This window comes from Epinephelus fuscoguttatus, linkage group LG3, assembly GCF_011397635.1.
Source record: "Epinephelus fuscoguttatus linkage group LG3, E.fuscoguttatus.final_Chr_v1".
In the NCBI taxonomy this organism is placed as follows: domain Eukaryota; kingdom Metazoa; phylum Chordata; class Actinopteri; order Perciformes; family Serranidae; genus Epinephelus; species Epinephelus fuscoguttatus.
In genome coordinates this window covers 31,983,454-32,005,978 of record NC_064754.1, presented here as the reverse complement: position 1 = coordinate 32,005,978, position 22,525 = coordinate 31,983,454, and the positions used below count along the sequence as shown (strand labels likewise).

At 40.2% G+C, this 22,525-nt stretch overlaps 2 protein-coding genes across 4 annotated transcripts; one reads left to right on the top strand and one right to left on the bottom strand.

The window, feature by feature from the left end:
* Nucleotides 1-563: 563 nt before the first annotated feature.
* Nucleotides 564-13,058, top strand: xpnpep1 (X-prolyl aminopeptidase (aminopeptidase P) 1, soluble). 2 transcript variants are annotated; one of them, XM_049571711.1, is made up of 20 exons: nt 564-698; nt 1,877-2,001; nt 2,348-2,411; nt 3,013-3,117; nt 3,579-3,671; nt 3,925-4,068; nt 5,121-5,216; nt 5,990-6,071; nt 6,254-6,464; nt 7,984-8,073; nt 8,193-8,243; nt 8,664-8,722; nt 9,030-9,107; nt 9,837-9,908; nt 10,029-10,089; nt 10,235-10,304; nt 10,770-10,943; nt 11,867-11,943; nt 12,074-12,172; nt 12,481-13,058. In XM_049571711.1, the coding sequence occupies exons 2-20, from the start codon at nt 1,885-1,887 to the stop codon at nt 12,598-12,600; spliced, it is 1,863 nt and encodes a 620-aa protein (XP_049427668.1). In that variant the 5' UTR covers nt 564-698; nt 1,877-1,884; the 3' UTR covers nt 12,601-13,058. The 2 variants fall into 2 exon arrangements, with proteins under 2 accessions (XP_049427668.1, XP_049427667.1); XM_049571710.1 differs by lacking the exon at nt 564-698 and adding an exon at nt 1,453-1,574.
* Nucleotides 12,761-17,060, bottom strand: si:dkey-246e1.3 (uncharacterized). Of its 2 annotated transcripts, none has more exons than XM_049571713.1 (3): nt 16,290-17,060; nt 16,080-16,176; nt 12,761-14,902 (listed from the first exon to the last, which is right to left on the bottom strand). In XM_049571713.1, exons 1-3 carry the CDS (start codon nt 16,393-16,395, stop codon nt 14,680-14,682), a joined length of 426 nt encoding a protein of 141 aa, XP_049427670.1. In that variant the 5' UTR covers nt 16,396-17,060; the 3' UTR covers nt 12,761-14,679. The 2 variants fall into 2 exon arrangements, with proteins under 2 accessions (XP_049427670.1, XP_049427669.1); XM_049571712.1 differs by having other exon boundaries at nt 12,761-15,022; nt 16,290-17,055.
* Between the last annotated feature and the right edge of the window lie 5,465 nt (nt 17,061-22,525).

Genomic DNA, 22,525 nt, shown 5'->3' with positions numbered 1-22,525 from the left:
CTGGGATAGGCTCCAGCCCCCCCGCGACCCTCAAGAGGATGAAGCGGTTAGAAGATGAATTTAAGAAGTGTACACCAACTAAATTTATCTTCCTTTATTTCCTGTATCAACTAACGTTAATCTTTTTACTTTATTTAGACATAAAACAACAACAACATATGATATCACTTGAAGTCTTCCTGAAAGTTCTGCGAGGAGGAAGTTATGGACATTTTATCAACACAACACAACAGGACAGAAACATACTAAATTCATTTATATGATTAAGTTTAGTTGCACTTGTTTTAACAAATAAATACAAATTATGACTTGTTTAGGACTTGAAATTCATAGTTTAGGACTTGAGACTTGACTTGTGACCTGCAAAACAATTCATTTTACTTCCTTTTGTCGGATTCGATTATCCTTATCTTTACAGTGGTGTTAGACTGCTATATAATTTTAGACTCCCTGTGTGTAGATTATTATTGTGGCGATATTAAGATGACTTGTTATTGTTGGGTGAATGCATTACTCACTGAAAAGGAGGCGAGTCTGGATCCCTCTGCGTCTACTGGAAGAAACTGCAGTCACGTGACCTCAAACGTCAACAGCGAAATGGCAGCCTCCTGTTTTGTAAATTAACACAAGGTCCGAGCTGGCAAAGGAGCGCTTCGTTTTCTAACCCAAGAAACACATTTCCCAGACGAAACCACCGGGTGTGTATTCGCCATTTCACTGGCTGCATGAGGGGGGACTTTAACGTTAGCTAGCGGCGGCGTGGCGAGCTAACGTCTCCGTCTCCCGGTGGCACAGCGGGAGCTCAGAGAGGATATTACTGTTATAAAATGAAGGGAACGGTTGGTCAGCACACGCCCGTTACAGCACGCTGTGTGTTATAAAGTCGGAGAGAATAGCGTTTACTAGCTAGCAACTTTACAAATATCCCACCGGCGTGCTACCACACCCACTAACGTTACTAAAATCAACGGCGACCCAGTGAATGAATTAACGGTAGTTATTGTGTGTTACGGTTGGCCTGTTGATAACAGTGACTTGTTGGGTGAATAAAAACTCGCCTGTCCACTTCAGTCCAAGCTCTGTGGCTTTATAGCTTTTTATCAGAACATCATAGTGTCAGCTTTTTTTATTGTAGCTAGTTAGCTCGGATGTTAGATACGAAATGCGACCGATTCATCCAATGCCAACTTGTAAACAACAATCGCATGTGGAGGATTCAGCCAATAGGAGAGCTCACCGATGAAGGAAACTGAAACATGATTGGTCAGTTTGTTCACACTGAGCTCTACGCTCTTCAAAGTGAAGAGTGATAGTGAATTTATGACTGCACAGTGTCTTCTGGCCTTTGCCTTGTGAGATTGTCGCTGTGGAAATAGGTCACAGACCTGTCGACACCAGCCAAGAAGCTTAGTCTGTTCCCTTTAATATTTAACCCTTATGAAAGTTGCTTAGTCAGCATGTTACAGCAGGTTAAAGATCCAGGTGTGGACTGTGACTTTGAGCTCCAGCTAGGCTGCAGTCACTCACTGTCCTGCTCCAGTCACCTTAAGTCAACATGACTTCCCAAAAGCCAGGTAATCCAGGGATGATTAGGGTGGGTTTGAAGAACAGTAGATGAGGGAACCTCGACATGTTTGTTTTTTAATAGCTAGATGTGTAAAATTATGTCGTTACCGTGATTAAGCAGATTCATTTCTCATCATAAATACCTAGGTGTGTCATGTCTGCACTTGGTAAATCCCAGCAGCTTTTATCCTAACTTTTGACATTTACCTCATTGCTCATTTTACAGGCATTGTAGCTCTGTTTTGAACAAGTATGGTATCAAGAACACTACTAAATTGTGTCTTTGATGTCATGCTCTTTCTCCATGCAGCCACTGCCATGTCTCCAAAGATCACTGGAGAGCTGCTCAGGCAGCTTCGCCAGGCAATGAGGAGTTGTAAATACTTCTCTGAGCCCATACAGGCTTACATCATCCCTTCTGGAGATGCACATCAGGTAAGTGAGATCACACACATAACGTTCACATGATAACAGTCACCCCCAAACATAAACTAAGACGCACAAGCTCACAGTCGTCCACTCCTGCCTGTTTTACTTTCTGTGTGTCGTGATCGACTTCTGATTGTTTGGTCTGACCTTCGCAATTAATTCTAGCCCTTTTACCCGCTGCTCCTCCCTTTTCCCCTCTCCATGCACAAGACATGATGTGAGAAGAGCAGCGAAGGTGGCGTTTAAAATGTCTGACTGGTTGATGGCCACTTCACACTGATTGTTAATGAAGCCGATCTCTCTCTTCTGTCTCACTCTCTGTCTTTCTCTCTCTGCCTTGCATGTCTTTCAGAGTGAATACATTGCACCGTGTGACTGCAGACGTGAATTTATCTGTGGATTTAATGGCTCTGCAGGTATGTTTTGCTTGCGTGTGAATGGCAGTGTGAGTTAAAAAGTCATCCAGAGTTCAAATCTTAGACCTGTCGCCAAGATTTAATTCTCATCACAGTAAAAACACAGGACTAGGTGATATATATATACTCCCAGGAACATCCAACTTTTATTCTGTTGATTTATTCAGGGTAAACCACCAGATCTGATAGATGAGATCCTTGTCTCATGTTAGATTTAGTCAGTACAGTAGATGCCAAGTTTGTTTTTATGATGTTAGTGGAGATGTAATTTCAGACTAGGTGGCCTACTTTGTTATAAATCACTGTGGGAAATCAGCACAGTTTGAAAAGAAAGTAGGAAAGATCCCTCACTCTCAGACTGTGTGTTCGCTGCTGTAATTTTAGAGGCATATACTCTATATTTTGCTTTTTAGAACTGACCGAACAACTTTTGACCCAAGGTCTTACTGACGACTAATAGACCATAATAGATTATCATATCACCATTCCAGTGTCCAGTATTTTCTTGCATACATTCCACACCTATCTGTTGTCTAAACTCCATCCCCAAAGCACCTATGATGCTGAAGGTCACATCTGTCATGTGTTGTGTGATGTGTAGGTACAGCCATCGTCACAGAGCAGCACGCTGCAATGTGGACTGATGGACGATATTTCCTCCAGGCCAGTCAGCAGATGGACAACAACTGGACCCTCATGAAGATGGGTAATGTTCTGCTTGATGTCTCTGTTGTACACGATGAAAAATAAAAACTGACTTGTAGTATTGCTATGTAAGCTATAAACACAAACACTGATCGATTGTTTTTCCTTTTTCTTTTCCATTTTGTTTTTATTTTAAGAGTTGTGATCATTTATAGGGAACTCATACACAATTATAAATAGCAAGATTTGCATAACAGATTCTTTACTGAAGCCAGTCTTTATATACAATATAAAAAGTACCCTTAGCATACAAATATTATCAAAGGACTGATGATAAAGCGTGAATCACAGCCAGACTGTAAGTCAGGAGGTTCTGACCCCATTTTAATGTGGAAAATAAAGCAAGATTGTCCTATTTATGTCTGCACTGACTTGTTAAGACAGAAATAAATCATTAAAGATGCTGCATGAGTCAGGCATATTCTCTCTGTGTTTGATTGTGATATGTTTGTGTGTTTGTAGGGCTGAAGGAGACACCCTCTCAGGAGGACTGGCTGATAAGCATCCTGCCAGAGAACTCCAAGGTGGGAGTAGATCCTTGGATCATCGCTGCTGGTAGGTTGCTGTACCATTTTCTTCTCAGCAATCTTCATTACTAAAGGGGAAGGAGACACAGTGACAGTCAAAGCAGTGTGAACACTGTGCTCCTTCTAGAATACAACAGGAAGTATTTTATGGGAAATGACAATCTTACATTTTAGAGGTTTGTGGTTCCAGTACTTCTGCCCAGTCTGATTTGTAGAGAGATTAATGTGCTCACATTCTACTGCTATTTGTGCATCTCAGCATTGCTGATGTTATGTTTCAGATCAGTGGAAGAACATGTCCAAGGCGCTGACAGGTGCAGGCCACTCTCTGGTGGCAGTGCAGGATAACCTGATCGATGTGGTTTGGATGGACCGCCCAGAAAGACCCAGCACACAGCTCCGCACTTTGGGCTTAGACTACACTGGTCAGTGCAAAACCCCTTTTACGTCATTATCGCATGCAGATTTTTTTAAAATAGCTAAGTAGGGTTTTGTTTCAGAGAAACAGAGATATTAAAATCATGAAATATTTTAAGAGAATTTTAATGAATTATTTTACTGCAGAAAGAAGTATTGTGCGGTAGAGTATAAGAGCCAAATTGTGGGAAAAATAAATCTGAGATTTTGTGATAAAGTCATAACATTACTAGAATTATGTTGTAATTTTGAGGAAAATCATTATATACATCAATAAAGTTTTAGTTTAATGAGAACAAAGTTATACCACTTTAAGAGAGAAAAAGACATTGTTTAACGCCAATTCAGTCATGATTTCAAACGGAAAAAGTCTTAACATAAAGTGAATAAACTCACAAATTCACTGCCTGAAAGTCAGGTGATATACTAAAATAGGGAGTAAGTTGTGATGGATGAATGGGTCGAGCACATGACTTTCACCCAGGACTCTGGGGTGCGTGTTTCGTATCAGAAGATGTTCATTTATTATTTTTAGACTTAACTGAAAATAATGAGTCAGCTATCTGTGCAGTATGCCCTGATGCTTACAAAGTATGTCAGTTTGGCACCTGCCCAGTCTGTTCACACACGAGACATTCAGTCAACTAAGTCTAGAAATAATAAACTAACACAAAAACTGTGCTTAAACCACTGATCCACCACGACTTTTTCACAACAGGGACTTTGTGTCACTCTTTATAGTATGTCACCTGACTTTCTGGCATAACATTTGTTAATTTTTCCTGTAAATTTATGAGTATATTTATGCAATATTATCACTTTTTTCCTTGTAAAATCACATTTTATTCTTGTAATTTTATAATTTATTTTATTGTACTTTATTTTTTTCAAATTTATGGCTTTATTCTTGTAATATTGTGGCTTGGATTATGTTTATTATTTCTACCTTTCTTATCTTTCGTCTCCAAGCCAGACAAAAGTTTTCAGTCCACTGTAAGTAGATATACAGGTTTTGGAGGAAGTGCCCTGCCACATGATGAGCATTGCTGTCTTCCTATAGGTATGTCCTGGCAAGACAAAATCACAGCGCTGCGAGCCAAGATGACGGAGAGGAAAGTCACCTGGTTTGTCGCCACGGCGTTGGACGAGATTGCATGTATGGAAAGTTTTTTCCAGAAACACACGTTAGTCTTGAAGGTGCTTGAACACAGTAATGGAAGTGATGAGATGGCTTACTTAAATCAACGATGTGTAGAATGTGAAAATTTCAGAAAGAAACATTTTTCATTGGTCGTATCAATGACAGCATGCTTAATAAGCCCTGGGCCAGGGGTGGAGGCATCCAAGTGTGAAACATGTTAACCCACAGCTAGTGTATACACAAGCCTGGGGTCTTAACACCACAACCCAAAGGAACAAATAGTAAAAGGCCTGTTTGAGAGCTTGTTGTTAGTCACTTTAGGTTTAAGCAGTTTTTAGTTACCACTGTCTAAAACAAGCAGCAGCCATACCCAGCATCACCTCTGTTACATAAGTCCGTCTTCATACACGATCACGATCCAAGGACCCAGGGATGCACGGGTGTCCCTCTAGGTGCCTGTCTGAGCACCTCGGTCATCGTCACTAATGAGCTCTTGTTTCTGATTGTTTGGCTCGAGAGCTTGTGTTAATTAGAGTAATGCTGATTTTGATTGTCATCAGGTAGCATTCACACGAGAGGGTTTCAGCGGGCATTAAATTAAAGGAGATTCGTTCAGGCATCCACAAAGGATGCGTGACAGTCCAATAATTACATTGATATTTAGCACCAAATAAAATGTAGTGAGGTTTCAGTTGAGATATTTGACACTGATTTTAAAGTAACTTTAATGTTTACTGACATTGACGCTTTCTTTATGATGAAACAGTTTCTTACTTACTTTTCCTCAGGGCTTTTCAACCTTCGTGGTGCAGACATCGAGTACAACCCAGTTTTCTTTGCGTATGCCATTGTGGGGATGAACACAATAAGGTAATTGAATACAACAGTGCACCAGCATACTGGCTAAATCTGTATTAAAATGACCTTAATGCCACTGACTAATATGAAAGACTGAAGGAATAAATGGTGATGATGAATTATTGGTCAGTTGGAGGAACAGGGATTTTCATCTGAATTTACTTTTTAACTGAACTTCCCCTTCCTCTCCGCAGGCTTTTTGTGGACCTAAAGCGCCTTTCTGATCCGGTATTAAGAGACCACCTGCAGCTGGACTCCCCCAGCAAGCCCGAGCTGAGCATCCACACGTTCCCGTACGAGTCGGTCTACACCGAACTCCAGGCCATCTGTGCGGCACACAGCCCCAAGGACAAAGTGTGGATCAGCGACAAGGCCAGTTGTGCTATAACACAAGTCATCCCCAAGGTAAGAATAGCTACATTGTTGTATCTCAATAATGATTTCCTGGTTCATAAATGGGGCCACGCTCTCGAGCATCATCTGTATCCTTACACTTATTAAGTGACACATTTTGAGAACGTTTCCTGTCGTCATGTAGGTCAGGTGTGTTCTCACTAACGGCGTGCATTGCAGTTTTGCTGGCGGAAGGACAGAAACACATACATTCTCAGACATCTCAGTGTCAGGGTTATTATCGGGTACAGCCTTCCAGTAGTACAAATCCCCTTGTTTCAGCAACACCGCTCCTGATGTTTGTTGTTCAGTAGAACCTAAACGTATGAAAACAATCAACAGTTCATTTACTAAACCATTTGTCAGGACAGACAGGCATTTATCAGATAAATTTTGTCTTCTTCGGATCTTTCATTTTTGCCTGTCCAGATTATTGTGATTCCCTCTACACATGTCCTAGTAAAGCTGCTCTAAATCATTTATGGTTGGTTCAAAATGCAGCTGCAAGGCTATTAATTAGAGCTAGCCGTCGGCCCCACATTACACCTGTTCATGCATCCCTCCCTGCCTTTTATCTATCCCCCGGTCTAACTGCAAAACAAAAGATAATTGTGCATTTTAACCTCAACCCCCTGGAACAGTCTTCCCTAGTACATCAGATGTGCCGAATCTTTGGACTGCTTTAAGCATCTACTAAACCCACCTTTATAGGCAAGCTTTTCTGGGAGTTTCTTCATGTTTTATGTTTTTGTTTGCTTTAGTTTTTTCTGTCTCCCATTGTACTGTGTTTTGTGACTTATTTTACTTGATTTATTCATTCATATTTTTCATGTGTGTGAGTAGCTGTGTTTTAAAAAGTGTGATATGAGTAAAGCTTTACTTGCTATTTTGCTGATCAGCATTAATGCTCTTGACGTTGAAAGTTGGCTCAACACTTTGCTTGAAATATTTCTAACATAGATATTTCACATTCTAATAATTAATTTCTTTTGAAGTGGAGACAGATAACTTTACAACTTTTCCCTTCCCAGTGTTCCCGGTTGCTTTTATTGTTGGTGCCTGTGTTGCAAAGAAAACCAGGTCACTTTCCATTGTCCTCAGAGCCTACCAACAGTTACCACAGTCCTTTGGTTGCTCCACCACCTGCTGTTTCCACTACTGTGGATAGTAACTGCAAAAAACTTACATTGATACTCTTTGGAAACTGGAAATAGCTACTGAAAGCTATCACAGATAACAAAAGCGCTATCCTCTTCCTGTATTGGTAGCACAACGCTTGACGCGCTCCCTTTGTGTCTTACATCAAGCCGCTGTTTACCTTGAAAGTCGTATGCAGTGGCAGACAGAATTGCACCGTGAAAGCGAGGCTTTTAGGGAACCAGTCTAAAAGTGTCATTATTCTATAGCCATTACATTGCACAATCACATTACTTCATAATGGTAAGTTAAAGCAAAAAAAAACGTGTCTATTTCCAATTTAAGATAACAGCTAGTTATCAAACTTTCACTGTTTTCCTTTGATCCATTTCAGTCTCACAGGACTCCGATTCCCTACACTCCACTCTGCCTCGCCAAGGCTGTGAAGAATGCCACTGAGATTCAAGGCATGAAAATGGCCCATGTAAGAACCTTTGGACCGCCTTAAAATCTGCTGTGTGCATCCCCCAATTAATCCTCATAAACTGTCTGTTTCACCCCACAATAAATGTATTACAGCATCTGCACTTTCCCCCCTAACAGATCAAGGATGCAGTGGCCCTGTGTGAGCTCTTTGCTTGGTTGGAAAAAGAGGTATTTTCATTATTTCATTATTTATTAGGCCATACATTTGTATATCCATAGAAGAAGAGAATAGGTTCCTCCGGTGTGTATTCACAGGGTTCCCACTGGACTTTAAAATGTTTTCAAATAATTGGATAAGCTAAAAACATTAATGATTTTTTAACGTGGTGGCCTCTCTCGGAAGCACATTTGTTGTACATATTTGCAGTGTGATGATGTAAATGTTTATTAATTTACCATTTTCTAACATAAATGATTAATTGATCATCATTTTGAAAATTAAATGATTAGTGGAACGTTCATGATTTGTGAGTGTGGGAAGCCTGCATTCAGGTTGAGGTCATTATGCAACTCGCACTAGACTGTAGGATATGCCAGTGTTTTTTACGGTCTCTTCGCATGACTTGGAACTGCCGTTGTTGTTTATAGATTCCAAAGGGCACTGTGACTGAAATCTCTGCTGCTGATAAGGCTGAAGAATTACGCAGGTGGGTTTTTGTTTGTTTAACTTCATGTCACCTGTCACGCTTAAAAGGCTGCGTTTTAAAGATGTTGTTTGAGAGTGAGTCGTGATGATGACGATTCTAGAGTTATGTCCCCCTCTGCTGGATACAGAAGTGTAGCAAAATGTCTACCAAAGGCCTTGAAATGAGCTTGCTCATTTTTAAAATGTATTATTCTCTCCGTGTGCAAAAGAAATCCCAGGAAATTTGAACATTTAATCACCTGTCATCGTAACGTGTGCATTGTTGTGTGGGAATGTCCCTTTTCTTACATGTACTTTGTCTACTTTAGTCAACAGAAAGATTTTGTTGGCCTCAGCTTCCCCACAATTTCCAGCGTTGGTCCAAACGGAGCAATCATACATTACAGGTCAGTCGGCTCACGAAACAGACACAGGTGTATTAGAGTTTTGTAATGGTATCTTTGAAAAGGTTTTTGTTCTCTACAGTGAAAGAAGGAAGCGCCGCATGGCACTGATAGCTGATCCGAGAGGTAGTCTTAAGTGGGGCAGGGGGAAATACAAAAAAAACAGGATCCAGGAAGTGTTGCTTGATATTAAATGGATACTTTGCATATTTCCAACCAGCTTTGTATCATAACAGTGTGGGTATTATGTGTACATGAACTTCCCTTCATCTTGCTGGAACTACAGATGGTACTACTTTATTTTCGCATGCCCTCGACTGACACTGACACAAAGAGTATAGAAGTGGATCTAGAGATAGCCGCCGCTCTTTGTTCTGCAAACTCAGCTCAAACCTGAGGTGAAATAGTGCTATAAATGTATTATTCTAGCAAAAAGACAATCTAACAGACCAACGTGTATCAACTCTAGGTCTTCATCAGGGTTTGAAGAGCAAATAAACATTCTGAATTACATACCAGCTGTGGGTGTCATCCTCCCCAACAGATTAGGTCTAGCTCATAACCCACAGAGGGCGCTAAAACAAAAGCATGTGCCTCATACATGCACACAAGCCTAAGATATGTGAATCTACAATAATGCATATTAATAATAAGTAAATAACATGAAGTGAAAATATATAAGCTCCTGAAAATACCCAACAGATACTAACTTTTTTTATCCTTTCTCTGCAGACCGCTGCCTGAAACCAACAGAACCCTCTCCATGAATGAAGTTTACCTGATCGACTCCGGAGCTCAATATGTGTAAACATGATAATCATTACATACATGAATTGCATTTAGGCTAACCAGCCGCCGAGGAAACAGTTGTAGTTTTTCATCCATTACATGCATTCACCAGCTTTTACATTCTGTGTCTGGCAGTGATGGAACCACAGATGTCACACGCACAATGCACTTTGGGACGCCATCAGCTTTTGAGAAGGTAAAATATAGATTTGCCTGTGCACTGTTTTCACTGTCATTATAAGTAGTCTAATCTCAGGTCATAGTTTATTGACTAAAGCTATTTGAATTATTCTGATAATATTTAAATTGTTATGCTCTCTTTCTCTCTCTTTTTCCTCAAGGAATGCTTTACTTATGTACTGAAGGGACACGTAGCTGTCAGTGCTGCTGTTTTCCCCAACGGAACAAAAGGTACAGTCCTCTGCTCTGACACGAGGGTTACCTTACATCATAGTATACCAGTATTAAATAAGTTCAGCACTGACAAACAGTGAGGCTCAAATTTCCTAAATATTCTTGTCCATGTTGAATACAGATCTATACTTTGTCTCAGACACAAAAAAAAAGTCAGAAGTCATGACTAAAAATGTTGTAACTTAAGAGTAGCGTCCTTCTGATAAATCAGTATCAAGTAAACAGGATAAATTATAGCCATCTCCCTCTTCATCGTATGGGGTGAAAATGTTTACTTATTCATATGTTTGTGCACTGATTTCACTTTTCCAGCACACATTGATAAAATCACTCAATCAATTTTGCATTCAAGCAAAATGTTGTTTAGATATTTATATGCCATGAATTACGTGAAAAAAAATTGATGATTTTTTTTTGTGTGTTAAAATGATCTCTAGCTCTAACTTTCTGTTCTCTCCCCAGGCCACCTGTTGGATTCCTTTGCCCGTGCAGCTCTTTGGGAGTCGGGGCTGGACTACCTCCACGGTACGGGTCACGGCGTGGGTTGCTTCCTCAACGTCCACGAGGGGCCCTGCGGCATCAGCTACAAGACCTTTGCTGATGAACCTCTGGAGGCTGGCATGATTGTTAGTGATGGTACGGTAGTGGGGCAGGGAGGGGAGTGATTTTGATTTAGCCAGTGCTACAGTTACAGGACTCGGCGATCTTTTAATTTATGGTGTAAAGTTTATCAGTTGGATAAACTTTTCAGACATTAAAAACACCTTAAAGGGACAGTTCACCCAAAAATCAAAAATACATATTTTCATACATATTTTAACTGTAGTACTGCTATCAATCTAGATTGTTTTGGTATGAGCGTTGGAGATATTGGCCGTAGAGATGTCTGACATCTCTCAAAAATAACGGAATTAGATGGCACTCGGCTTGTGGTGCTCAAAGCGCCAAAAAAAAATACATCTGAAAAACTCAATAGCAATGTCTCTTAACAGAAATCATGACCCAGTTACTCAAGATAATGCACAGACCTTGTTGTGAGCAGTTTCATGTAGGAACTATTTTCCAACTTACTTCATAACTCAGCCAAGGAGGACACCATTCATGTCTAGATCTCTTGCTGTTCATGAGAAGATACACGCTTCCTTCTGCACGGTGATTCGGTTGACGGATGTGGTTCAGTCGAAAGAAAATAGTTCCTACATTAAACTGCTTTCAACAAGGTCTGTGGATTATCTTGTGTAACCAGGTCATGATTTCTGGAAAGAGACATTGCTGTTGAGTTCTTTAAATGCATTTTTTTGACACTTTAAACCCCAAAAGCTGAGTGCCATCTAGTTACAATATAGACGATAGAGGGCAGACATCTCTACGACTAATATCTCCAACACTCTGCAACTCACACCAAAACAGTTGTACGATAAATAGCACTACAGGTAAGAGGAAAAATATGTATTTTAGGTTTTTTGACGAACTGTCCCTGTACCACTAACACCTCTATATAAGTATTTCAAAACCCAATATTTTGCCTTTTTCATCTTAGTTCTCTTTCTTTTTTCTAGAGCCGGGGTACTATGAAGATGGATCTTTTGGCATTCGTATTGAAAATGTGGTCCTTGTTGTACCAGCTAAGCCCAAAGTAGGTCCTTGAACTAAGAACAAGGCCAAATGTGTATATAATCATGATATCCATAGGGTTGCAGTAGAATTATTCTTTAAAAGCAGTAAGGAAAGCCAGTATGTTTTTGCTCTCTTGTCTGTGTGTTCAGTACAACTACAGAAACAGAGGCAGTCTGACGTTCGAGCCCCTCACTCTGGTTCCTGTCCAAGTCAAGATGATGAACACAGAGCTGCTCACTCAGAAGGAGGTAAAGAATAACCAGTGTGATATATATTGTAAACAATCAAGGACAAATTCACCCACATTAAATTAATAATTTGTCTCAAAAGGTTTTTATTGGTAAGATGATAAACAGTTCAAATACATCAAATCATTAAATGTAACCTAGATAACACTCTGAAGAGTTGGAGAAAGAATATGAGGAATAGGAACGATTTAAAATCATTAACTATGCATTTGAGTGTTTGATAATATTCCCAGCTATTCCTATTACGCTATGCACTACCTAAACACAGCCTCTTCATGGTGTGACGGCCTCTCTTCTCTGTCCTGCAGCGGGACTGGGTGAACGAGTACCACAGGAAGTGCCGGGAGGTGGTCGGAGCAGAGTTGGAGAGGCAGGGCAGAAAGGAGGCGCTGGAGTGGCTGATCAGAGAGACCCAGCCAATCATCTGAGAACTGACTCTTAAACGATCCAATCCCTTTGCCTAGGAGCACTCTACAATCAGGTGCCCTGCAGTGATAATCGTTTGTATTTTTCTCATCTTTCTCTGTGTCTCACACTCGGCTTCTTTTGTAAAGCACATTGTATCCGCAGTTTTATTAAAGTTCATTCAAAAAAAAAAAAAAAAAAAAAAATCGAGAATAACTTTTCTATGTTTACTACTTTGTGCCTCCAACGTAATCAGCATGTGCTGAACTATGGCAGCCTTACAAACCTGCTTTGAGTGTGAGCATAACATCATCAGTATGTACAGTATTCAGACATTAGCCCTCAAACATTAACACGCATTTACAGAAGAAATCCACAATTACAGCTTTAGACATGATTATCAGGTCTCTATGTAACTGGCAGCATAATTCTGTTCTTACATTTTGCACCTTTCAGATTAAAGGTACCCCGTTGAGTCTTCTGTTCAAATTCAGTGCTTCTCATCAAATTGCATTGTTTGTATTCTTGAAGCCTTGCAATCATGTTAAATGCATTTTCCATTTTATAAAACATTTGCAATGATGTTTTTAAATTATTTAAAATCCTGCGTTGTTTACATCAGTGTTTGCTAGCTTGCAATCTTCCCCATTGTTGAATTCTGTTGACAGCGATTCCTCCAGCTGTATCGACACAGCCGCTATCAAACAACAGCTAACAAAATCACAAGTGGTCAACTGGACACACATCATAGACACAGGTGTGAGGAGTAACATGTCTCAGCTGTCCCAGGAGTAAACTGGCTTAATCTTTTAGGGACACAGAACTGTTCTTACACTTTCTACTGACTAAGACTTCTAGCCAGTGATGTCAAGAAAGGTATTTCCTTACAGTAGAATCTGATGCAGTGTCATGATCCAGTACCATATACAAATTCTTCTTCGCTTTTGCATTTGAATCAGTGAATTATTCAGCAACAGTCAGAAAATGTTTTAACTTCAGAGTAGTTTGTTATGAAAGAGAAGGTTAGGGTCTTAAAGGGGTATGCCAGTAATTCATTATTTATCTTTAAAATCAAGGAATTGTAAAGTGGATGGAAAATGCTCAGTTTTAGTACCGTGTATGGGCAAAGCTTTCAAACACTGGATCTCACATATCCCATAATGCAACTTGATAAGGTCTTAGGTTCCTCTCCTGGTAAACGGCCACATTTTTCAAACTTCACGCAGACTATGACCTGGTAGCCCATTAAGCTATCTGTTATAAATTCATAGTCTCAAAGCCTATGCTGTGATAACCCTGGTGATATCACTATGACATCACCAGGGTTATTTTCTCAGACTTGAGCTACAGAAGACATTATGCAACTGTTTTTTACAGGCTGAGTAATGCTCCCCCGAGCCCAGTCTCACTTCGAAGTCATCGAAATCTGACACTTGGCCAGTGACTTGTGGCGTCAGAAACCAACGAAAAAAGGCGTCCTTTAACGTCAGCATGATACACGGCCGGTTGCTGTTATAGTTGAAGGTTGCCCGGCACCGTCAGGGTGAAACGCAGTGGGACAAGAACGAAAGTCAAGACGGCAAAGGTCTGACTGGGGCGGATGGGAGTGGTGGTGGATGAGTCCAACAAACACCGACTGTCACCCGAGATAGCAGTGTTCATGTTCCGTAAGATTCTAAAGCCAAACCCTGTTGTTTTTTCCTAAACCTAACCATGTGCGTTTTTTGTTGAAGGAAAAAAACTTAAATTCGCAGTGTTGTACACATGTAGAGCATTTATTTTGAAGGAGACTGCATGTAAACGTTAAATTTCCTGGGAAAACAGAAGTCTGTTTTGAAAGAGGACAATGTATGTAACAGGTAGAACTTGACATAAATGTCAATATGTGACGAGGTTGCAGTGAGAATGTTGCTCCCCCATGACTACTAAACTGAATTCAATTTGTAAAATTGGTGGAGTGTCCCTTTAATGGCCTATACATTGTAACATAACCTTTGACAGACACGGTCTCAGGGGTCCAGCTTCAGACCTTTCAGATTCTAGTGTCTCGTTTATCCAGTTCATAACAGTCCCCCTACCCCCACACCATAACTCTCCACCCTCTAAAGCTGCATGTAAAAAATCGGAGGATCCAGGGTGACACCGCTGTTGGGATCGTTGGCGTACTCTTGAAACGACAATGGCAGCGTCAGTGCAGTTTGCCCCTCCGCTGGTCCCTGCGGGGTTTTAGTCCCCCCCTCCTCCTCTTCCTCCTTCAGTCCTACAGGCAGCGGGTTGCTGTAGATGTAGTAGATCCTCGAATTGTCCTTTGCTGCCTCAGGTTTCCTGAAGAAGGCAAGAGGGTTGATGAAGCTGGTGGAGCGCTTCACTGCTTTGACAGCCACGGGGTCAGCCGCCTCGCCTCGGGTCACTGCACTCTCATACACATGGGCTCTCTTTGACTGCCTGGTGGAGAAGACGGCACTAATTGCACTAATGACTTCAGTGTAATTTTACATTGCATCGTACTCTATTTTAAGTTACAGTGGCATCAAAGACGAACACTCTGCAGACGGATTGTAAGAACACTCATTGTTCGAAAATGTCAATTTTCTTTGAATCTGATTAATTAAGGCACTGACCTATATGTTAATAAAGGGACAGTTCGCCCTAATCAGAAATACCTACTCAAACTTAACAACAACAAAACAGAGCTCATTATTGTTACTCCCAATGTGATAATGTGGACGGATGCATCACCCACCCTTCCCCAGGAGTCCACAACCTGGGTGTCATTCTGGACTCCACCCTCTCTTTCCAGTCACACATCAAAACCATCACTAAGTCTGCTTTCTTGCACCTGAATAATTCTTCCAGACTCCGGTCAGTGCTCTCTGACTCCATGGCAGAGACCCTCATTTACACTTTCATCACCTCCTGTCTGGACTACTGCAGTGGGGTCCTGTCTGGGGTACCCCACAAGTCTCTTGACAGGCTCCAGTATGTGCAGAACTCAGCTGCCAGGGTTCTCACCTGTGCCAAGCCCTGGTAGCACATCACCTCCACCCTCATCCATTTTACTGGCTTCCAATCAAATCCCACATCCACTATAAACCTCCTCACCTACTGATGCCTCCATGGTCTTGCCCACCCCATACCTGTCTGACCTCCTCCAACCCTATACCCCATCCGACAACCTACGGTCCTTTGACTCGGGTCTGCTCTCCAACCCCAACTCCAGCCTGTGAACTTTTGGGGACAGAGCATACAGTGTGGCAGCCAGCAGAGATTCACAAAGCTCCATCTCTGGACATTTACGAAATACTGCTGAAAACAACAACAACAAAAAAAAAATTTTTTTCATTATTATTGATTTTGGGGTGAACTGTCCCTTTAAACTAGGGGCTGCATGTATACACAGAAGCTTCCATGAATCCTAATAAAGTTGAGAAGGCAGGTCAGTCACAAGTGTTTACAGCAATCATTTTAGCGTATCAAATCATATCTGACATCTGATGCTCACCTGGTGCGGTTGTAGCAGACAGTGATGCAGTACAGGCCGGTGACAGTGAGAACACACAAGGCCAGGGTGATGAGGACAATGTTAAACACTTTGAACTCTGGGTAAGGAAAAACACATGAGTTTAACTTAAAAAGAAACACTAAAAAAAAAATCTTCCATTCAGTCCATCTCTATGGTGACAGTGCTGTGGAAGTAAAGAGTACAACTCACCAAACAGAGCTGTGTTGATCTCCTGGTCATGTAGCCCCAGAGCTGCCGTCTCGTTCAGATGGAGGCTGTCTGCCGTCATTGCTCCGTCCAGTTGGGCTCCACTCATGCTGCTGCCATTGGCTTCCAAAACATGCACTAAAGATTGAGCTTCAAGCCTCTTCTTACTGCTCTCAATAGAAACCCGAGGCCATGTGACTCAAACAGCTCGACTCAGTCGCTGTGGAGACACCCCCTCTTTTGTCACCCCTCAGTTCAAGTTGGACACCCCCTCTTCTCCCTCTGCCTCTACTCCACTTGTTTACTGCTCATTATTCTGCTCAGCAATTTGGGGGGACACGGAGGGGAGGGAGATGTTGGGCCTTTTATACTGTCTGTAATAAGCTCTGAGTAGTGACCCAAAACCAGAGAGTGTGCATGCATTCAGCCTGCAAAGACCACCTCTGAAAATGTGTGAGAGGAAGTAAAGAGGACAGGTTACTTCAAATATGGTGCTCTCATGTGTTTTCAGCTTTGTGTTCTTAAAGCAGTGTGAATCCTCTGATGTGAAATACATCCATGAGATGGATGAAGGAAGTCTCGCTGCCATATCTACTCATGATTAACAAACAATGCTTGTGTGCCATATGCTGTCTTATACTGTTAAAAACATCTGTATCAAATTAGGGCTTTGTCTTACAACTATTTTCTGGAGTTTACAAAATGAAATAAAAATCACCAAACACAAGAAACCAAAGCCTTTTCCATCTGTTCTAACAACAGCTGTAATATGACCATAAAATTATTACAAAAGGACACTGAAAAATGGACATAAATAAATAAATGAATAAAATAGAATTAAATTAATTTAATTATTATATAATAATAATAATTAATAAATATGCACCTCTATATTTGGTAATTTCAAACATTGTTAAAAGAGAACAAAAATGAAACTTAAGGTAAATTAACAATTCCAGTATGAAGAATAAATGCATAGAAATGCTCAGTTTGTACATTTCATATTGACCATGCCGACACATCACTGCGTCTTCAGCCAGGATTGTGGTGATTTAATTTTTTGTGCCTAAACCTAACCACATGTTAAACAAAGCTTTACTGAAACTTAAAGAAAAGTAAAGTTTCAACGTATCTGCTACCTAGATACAAATGTAACATATCAGTGGTTTGCAGAAACATACAATGCTAACATTTATTCTTGTGATTGGGTTGACAATCTGTTGAATTTTCTGTCCATTAACACCTTCAGCAATATATCAAATCAAACAAGATGTCAATTAATCATAAACGGCCTAACAGAGTGCCTTCTCCTGCAGCACAACATCTAAAAACTCTTGTTCAGACCCAGACATCATTCAAATGTCCCAAATGTACCGGCCATGACTGCCGTACTTGTACACCTGTTGTTTTTATGCTCATCGCTGCTGGTTTTGTGTGTTTTGAGGATGGGAGTAAAGGGAAACTAGGACCAGGCCGACACAAGAGCCAAAGCCGGCAAAAAGGCAACAAAGACAGCATTCTGCTTTCTCCTCATGCTTCACTTCACCCCGCAGCGCCACGGGAGATATTATGCAATTAGCTGAGCATCTAATTAAAGCAGGGTTTTGTCTCCCTGTTTGACAAGACGAGCTGCTGTACAGAGTGAACTTGGAGGGGAATGTTACCTCTTTGCGAGTGACCTCTGTGTCAACCTGCTTGGGTGGGATGCTACACAGGATGATACATAATGTGTGTAATAAGATAAAGATCAGAACAGGGTATTTGAAGCTAAATTTAGTTTAATATTAAAGAAAAAGTGATATTAATCAGCTCTCATTCATGCCATTTAGCTATGATGTCTGCTGCTGGAACAACTGGACAATCACAGTCTCAAGCTTTCTTCACTTTTCACACATTGTTTTAACATTATTAGTTTTTCAAAACAGACAATATCAGGTCTATCCACACAAGGACAATTATTAGAAACTGCACAAGATTAAATTTCCTTTTGCTTGTATATTTTAGGTCCAACAAATCCTCCACTAGGTGTCAGGCCTTGCCTTGACTCAACATTACTCCATAAAGGACACCTCTGTGGTATTTATCAGTCCAGCAGCCTGATCTTGAGTGACAGCGGAGGCATTTATATTCCAAGTCAGCATACAGTAAAGAAAAACAAAGACAGAGAGAGATTGAATGATTAGGATATAAGTAGTGACACAGAGGCTGAAATATGTGTTTATTAGCCTCCTAAACGTCTGTAAAGCCTGTTTAATTTTCAAATCCATCCTGGCTCTCTGCAGAGTTAGGCTGCTTTGATTTAAGGGGCATGTGGGTGGCATTAAGTTGGTATGGTTTATTTGAGCAGAGCACTATGCATAAACCAACTCTGCACTGTCTGTGGTGGCGATCATGGGAAGGACACGGGGAATATACCACCTCAGTGATGGATAGATAATAGATGGCTGAGGTAATTATAATTACTCTTTCTGTTGTTTAATTCTTTTTTTTTTTCAAAGGTTTTAATTGAAAGTGTTTACTTAACCAAGAGTCATTGGAATCATTATTGTATATCATAGGTTTAATGACGTACTAATAATGTGCTGTGCTGACTGAGGATGCCATTTAAATGCTTGTGGTTTGGCATTTTTATTGAGCGAGATCTAGCTTTCATTTTTTAAGCATGCAAAGTCTGAGGGCCGCTGTGAAACTGTGCCTACTTAGGGCAACAAAAAAGTTTATCTTGGGTGTGTCGGTACAATGGACAACCAAGAAAGGACGGCAGAGGAAAAACCTGCACACCAATGCAACTGGGCTGGACAGCCACAAACAGGTTCACAGGCTGTGATCAATGCAAAACAAAAGTCAATTTATTAAGGACATTCGTGCACAAGAAAGGTGCTCACAGTGCAAAAAATAATAGAAAGTGAATACAAACAGCAGCAAATGTTTCAGTCCTTGACTATCATCAGTGCTTCACAGAACACATACAGACACAGACAGATTGCTACCAGTGATTGCTACCACTCATTAGATAAGATCAACTCTGAGGAGCAGAGGCCTGAATTTTGTAAGCATGCACACAAGAAATGATCATGGGCGTGACATCATTTTGCAATACCAGATGATGGGGAAAGTTTGGCAAAAAAATGGGGTACTTGGGATCCTAAATTACTATAGATCTGAGAACAAACTGCTTGTGCTTGGTTAAACTTTGACCTAAATTGAACTGAGCATTTGTTTTAGAAAAAAAGGCTCTGTAGTTATAAACTGACAATGCTTTGTCAAAAAAAGAGAGAGATTACAGTCATCTGGTTTTGCTTTGTGCGCTTTATTGAATTAATTTTTGTATTAAATAGTCTAGTCAGCTCTTGACCTCTTTAAGAGTCCCGTAGAAAACTTTTAAATGAGCTTCTTTCCTAAAGTAGATGTGTACAATGATTTGGTAAAATATCACTCACATTTTTACCTATACATACAATATATAACTTTATTTAACCAAGAAATGGCCTCACTGAGATTAAAAAGCTCTTTGTCTTGACCAGGAATGCAGATCTACGTACAAAATAAAACATTAACACTTAAAAATGTTCCAAAAGAAATGCACATAATACAGATAATAATACTGCACACAGATAATAATAATAATAATGCACATAATACTGGGTGTGTGGGTGTGTGGGTGAGGGGAGGGATGGGTGCGATTGAGTGGGCATTTGGTGTATGTATAACTGCTGTCTTTTAATATTGTATGTTGCTTTGCTTTTTATGGACCTACGGGTCTGAAATAAAAATGTATTATTATTAAATCAAAGGAAAAACAAAAAATATAGACCATAAAGGTGTGTGTTAGCTTAGGCTTATTATACCTACCCTTTTGTCTTGGTTTATTCCCATAAGTAACTCATTTACTTTAGGTTGCAAAACACACAAACAGACTTATTATGAGCTACATAGAGGATAGACTCATAGATAAGGATCACAAAACAATCTTCTCTTTATTTTCTGACTTGTTTCTCAATAATATTTTCGCTACATTTGATTACAAATATAAAAATTTTAATAGCCCCAGGTCATCTCAAACCACATAGGAAGCATCTAATCTCCAAGGTTTGGATTCAAAACATTCACACACTTACTTGGGCTGCCAACAAAAAAAAGCTTGGGAAGAACTATAAGCTCGGATCTGAACATACCACATCCCTCTGTATAAGACGTGGATTAATACAATTCAAAGTCTTTTCACTGACTACATTTGTTAAATGCTAGATTAGCTAAAGTATTCCCCTCTGTATAAAATGGGAAAACAAATCTAAACAAATAACACTGATGGTTACTGATGGTATACTGCACTGCACAGCAGCTAATGCAGGCTGCTTGCATGAATTAAGTATTTAGGAGGGAAAGTATTTATGCTGTTTATACAACATAAACCTTCTTGATGTGCTGCCAGGTTAAAAAAGACGTGTATCTGTGATGGTGTCAGCTTCAGGAAACACACTGGATAAAATATTTATTACCAGTGTTAATGCATGCTCTCACTTTCACAGCTTATCCACAACCAGCACCTCACTTATCAGCGCAACAGCCTGTTAATATACTGCCTCATAACTTTCACTAAGTTTCTCTCACACACACACACACACACCCAAGGGTCCCTTATCAGGCCGCATCAGCATTTTGTGTTTGACATGTAGATTTGAGGCATCTTTAACCGCAGCAGCTTACAGTGACAAAGCAGGTGAGATTTCATGTATTGCTCAATGACTCGTGGTTATTAGACGCGCTGGCCTGGGCCCAACATCCTCATGATAAGTCACTATTTCCTTCGTTCATTTCCTCACCCACTTCCCTTTTTGTTCTCATGCTTCTGGTTCTGTGTTATCTTTCAATTTTTTTGAAAAAACTGGCATCTGCTCCTGCAAAATTATATATTGCCCAAAAGTAAATAAGTTTGGCTTCGTGTTAAAGGCCTTGCTTGACCTTACGACTACATTTACAGAGCGGATCCACTGAGGGTAACATTTTATACTGAGGGGCTTTTCAATAGAATCCTTTTTTTGGGAGTCATAAAATACAGTCAGCTCAATCAGTCATCTCTCCTATAATCTTCCCCCCAAACTCTCCCCACTCTCTCTGACTGGCCGGTGAATTCCTGACCATCCTTCATCGCCCTGCCTCACCCCTCCTCACCCTTCCTCACCCTCTGCTCCTCTGCCTCCTCCATCTCTGTGTTTATACAGAGGCTGGTGGGGAATTAGCATTCTGGCGCGATCCATTTGTTCTGACGTGGTTCAGCGGGAAGGTCCTGCCTTGATTTATTACACTTGTCAGTTAAACTTCTGGAGGTACATGTTAATACACAAAGGCTGCGTATACCGAGTGGTGTTTTTGCCCCGCTCTTATTTGATTCATTTGTGTATCAGTGATCATGCCGCAGAGTTTGAGTGACTCTATACATGGTGAAAGACTCACTGCTGATTGAAGTTTATTATATACAGCAGAGGTCATGAGACGGATATACAGCAGAGGAACATGTTAGGATTATTATTATAAGGCTCCATATTGTGAAGTTTGCATGATTCTTTTTTGTTTTTCAGATGCACTGTCATGTTACATAGTTAAAAGGATGCCAATAGTGAACTTGTGGAAAGTCTAAACCTCATTTTAAAAACATCTTAATGAAATGTCTTTATGTATACAGTAAACTTCATGTACATAAGTAGAGGAAAACAGGAATTCCTATGATAGGAACCCTTTAAACATCACACAACGCTTATTACAGCTGAAACACTAAACTGATTGACTGATCAACAGAAAATTAGTCTGCAACTATTTTGGTAATTGCTTCATTTTTTTGTTGCAAAAATGCCAAACATTCATTAGTGCTTTTTAATTTAAAGGATTTTCCGCTTTTCTGTGTTTTGTATCATTGTAAACTGAATAGCTTTGTGTTAAGTTCTGTTGGCTGGACAGAACATATAATTTAAAAACATCATCCTGAGCATTTTTCAGATATTTTATAGACCAAACAATTGATATATCAATTGAGAAAAGAACCATATGACGATCTATAATGAAAATAATCGTTAGTTGCAGCCTTAAACTCAGCTCTCTAAGTAGATAGATAGATAGATAGATAGATAGATAGGTAGATAGGTAGATAGATAGATAGATAGGTAGACAGATAGATAAACTTTATTGTCCACCTCAGTGGAAATTTGTCTTTAACTAATGCTCAAAAATACAAATTTAGGCTA

Excerpts from the sequence above, each read along its gene's own strand:
- xpnpep1 (XM_049571710.1), top strand. Across the intron at positions 3,118-3,578 it reads CTGGACCCTCATGAAGATGG|GGCTGAAGGAGACACCCTCT; the intron begins GTAATGTTCTGC and ends GTGTGTTTGTAG. Across the intron at positions 12,173-12,480 it reads AGCTGCTCACTCAGAAGGAG|CGGGACTGGGTGAACGAGTA; the intron begins GTAAAGAATAAC and ends TCTGTCCTGCAG.
- si:dkey-246e1.3 (XM_049571712.1), bottom strand. The coding sequence starts at position 16,395 with ATGAGTGGAGCCCAACTGGACGGAGCAATGACGGCAGACAGCCTCCAT. Across the intron at positions 16,177-16,289 it reads GATCAACACAGCTCTGTTTG|AGTTCAAAGTGTTTAACATT; the intron begins GTGAGTTGTACT and ends TTCCTTACCCAG. Across the intron at positions 15,023-16,079 it reads GTCTGCTACAACCGCACCAG|GCAGTCAAAGAGAGCCCATG; the intron begins GTGAGCATCAGA and ends CTTCTCCACCAG.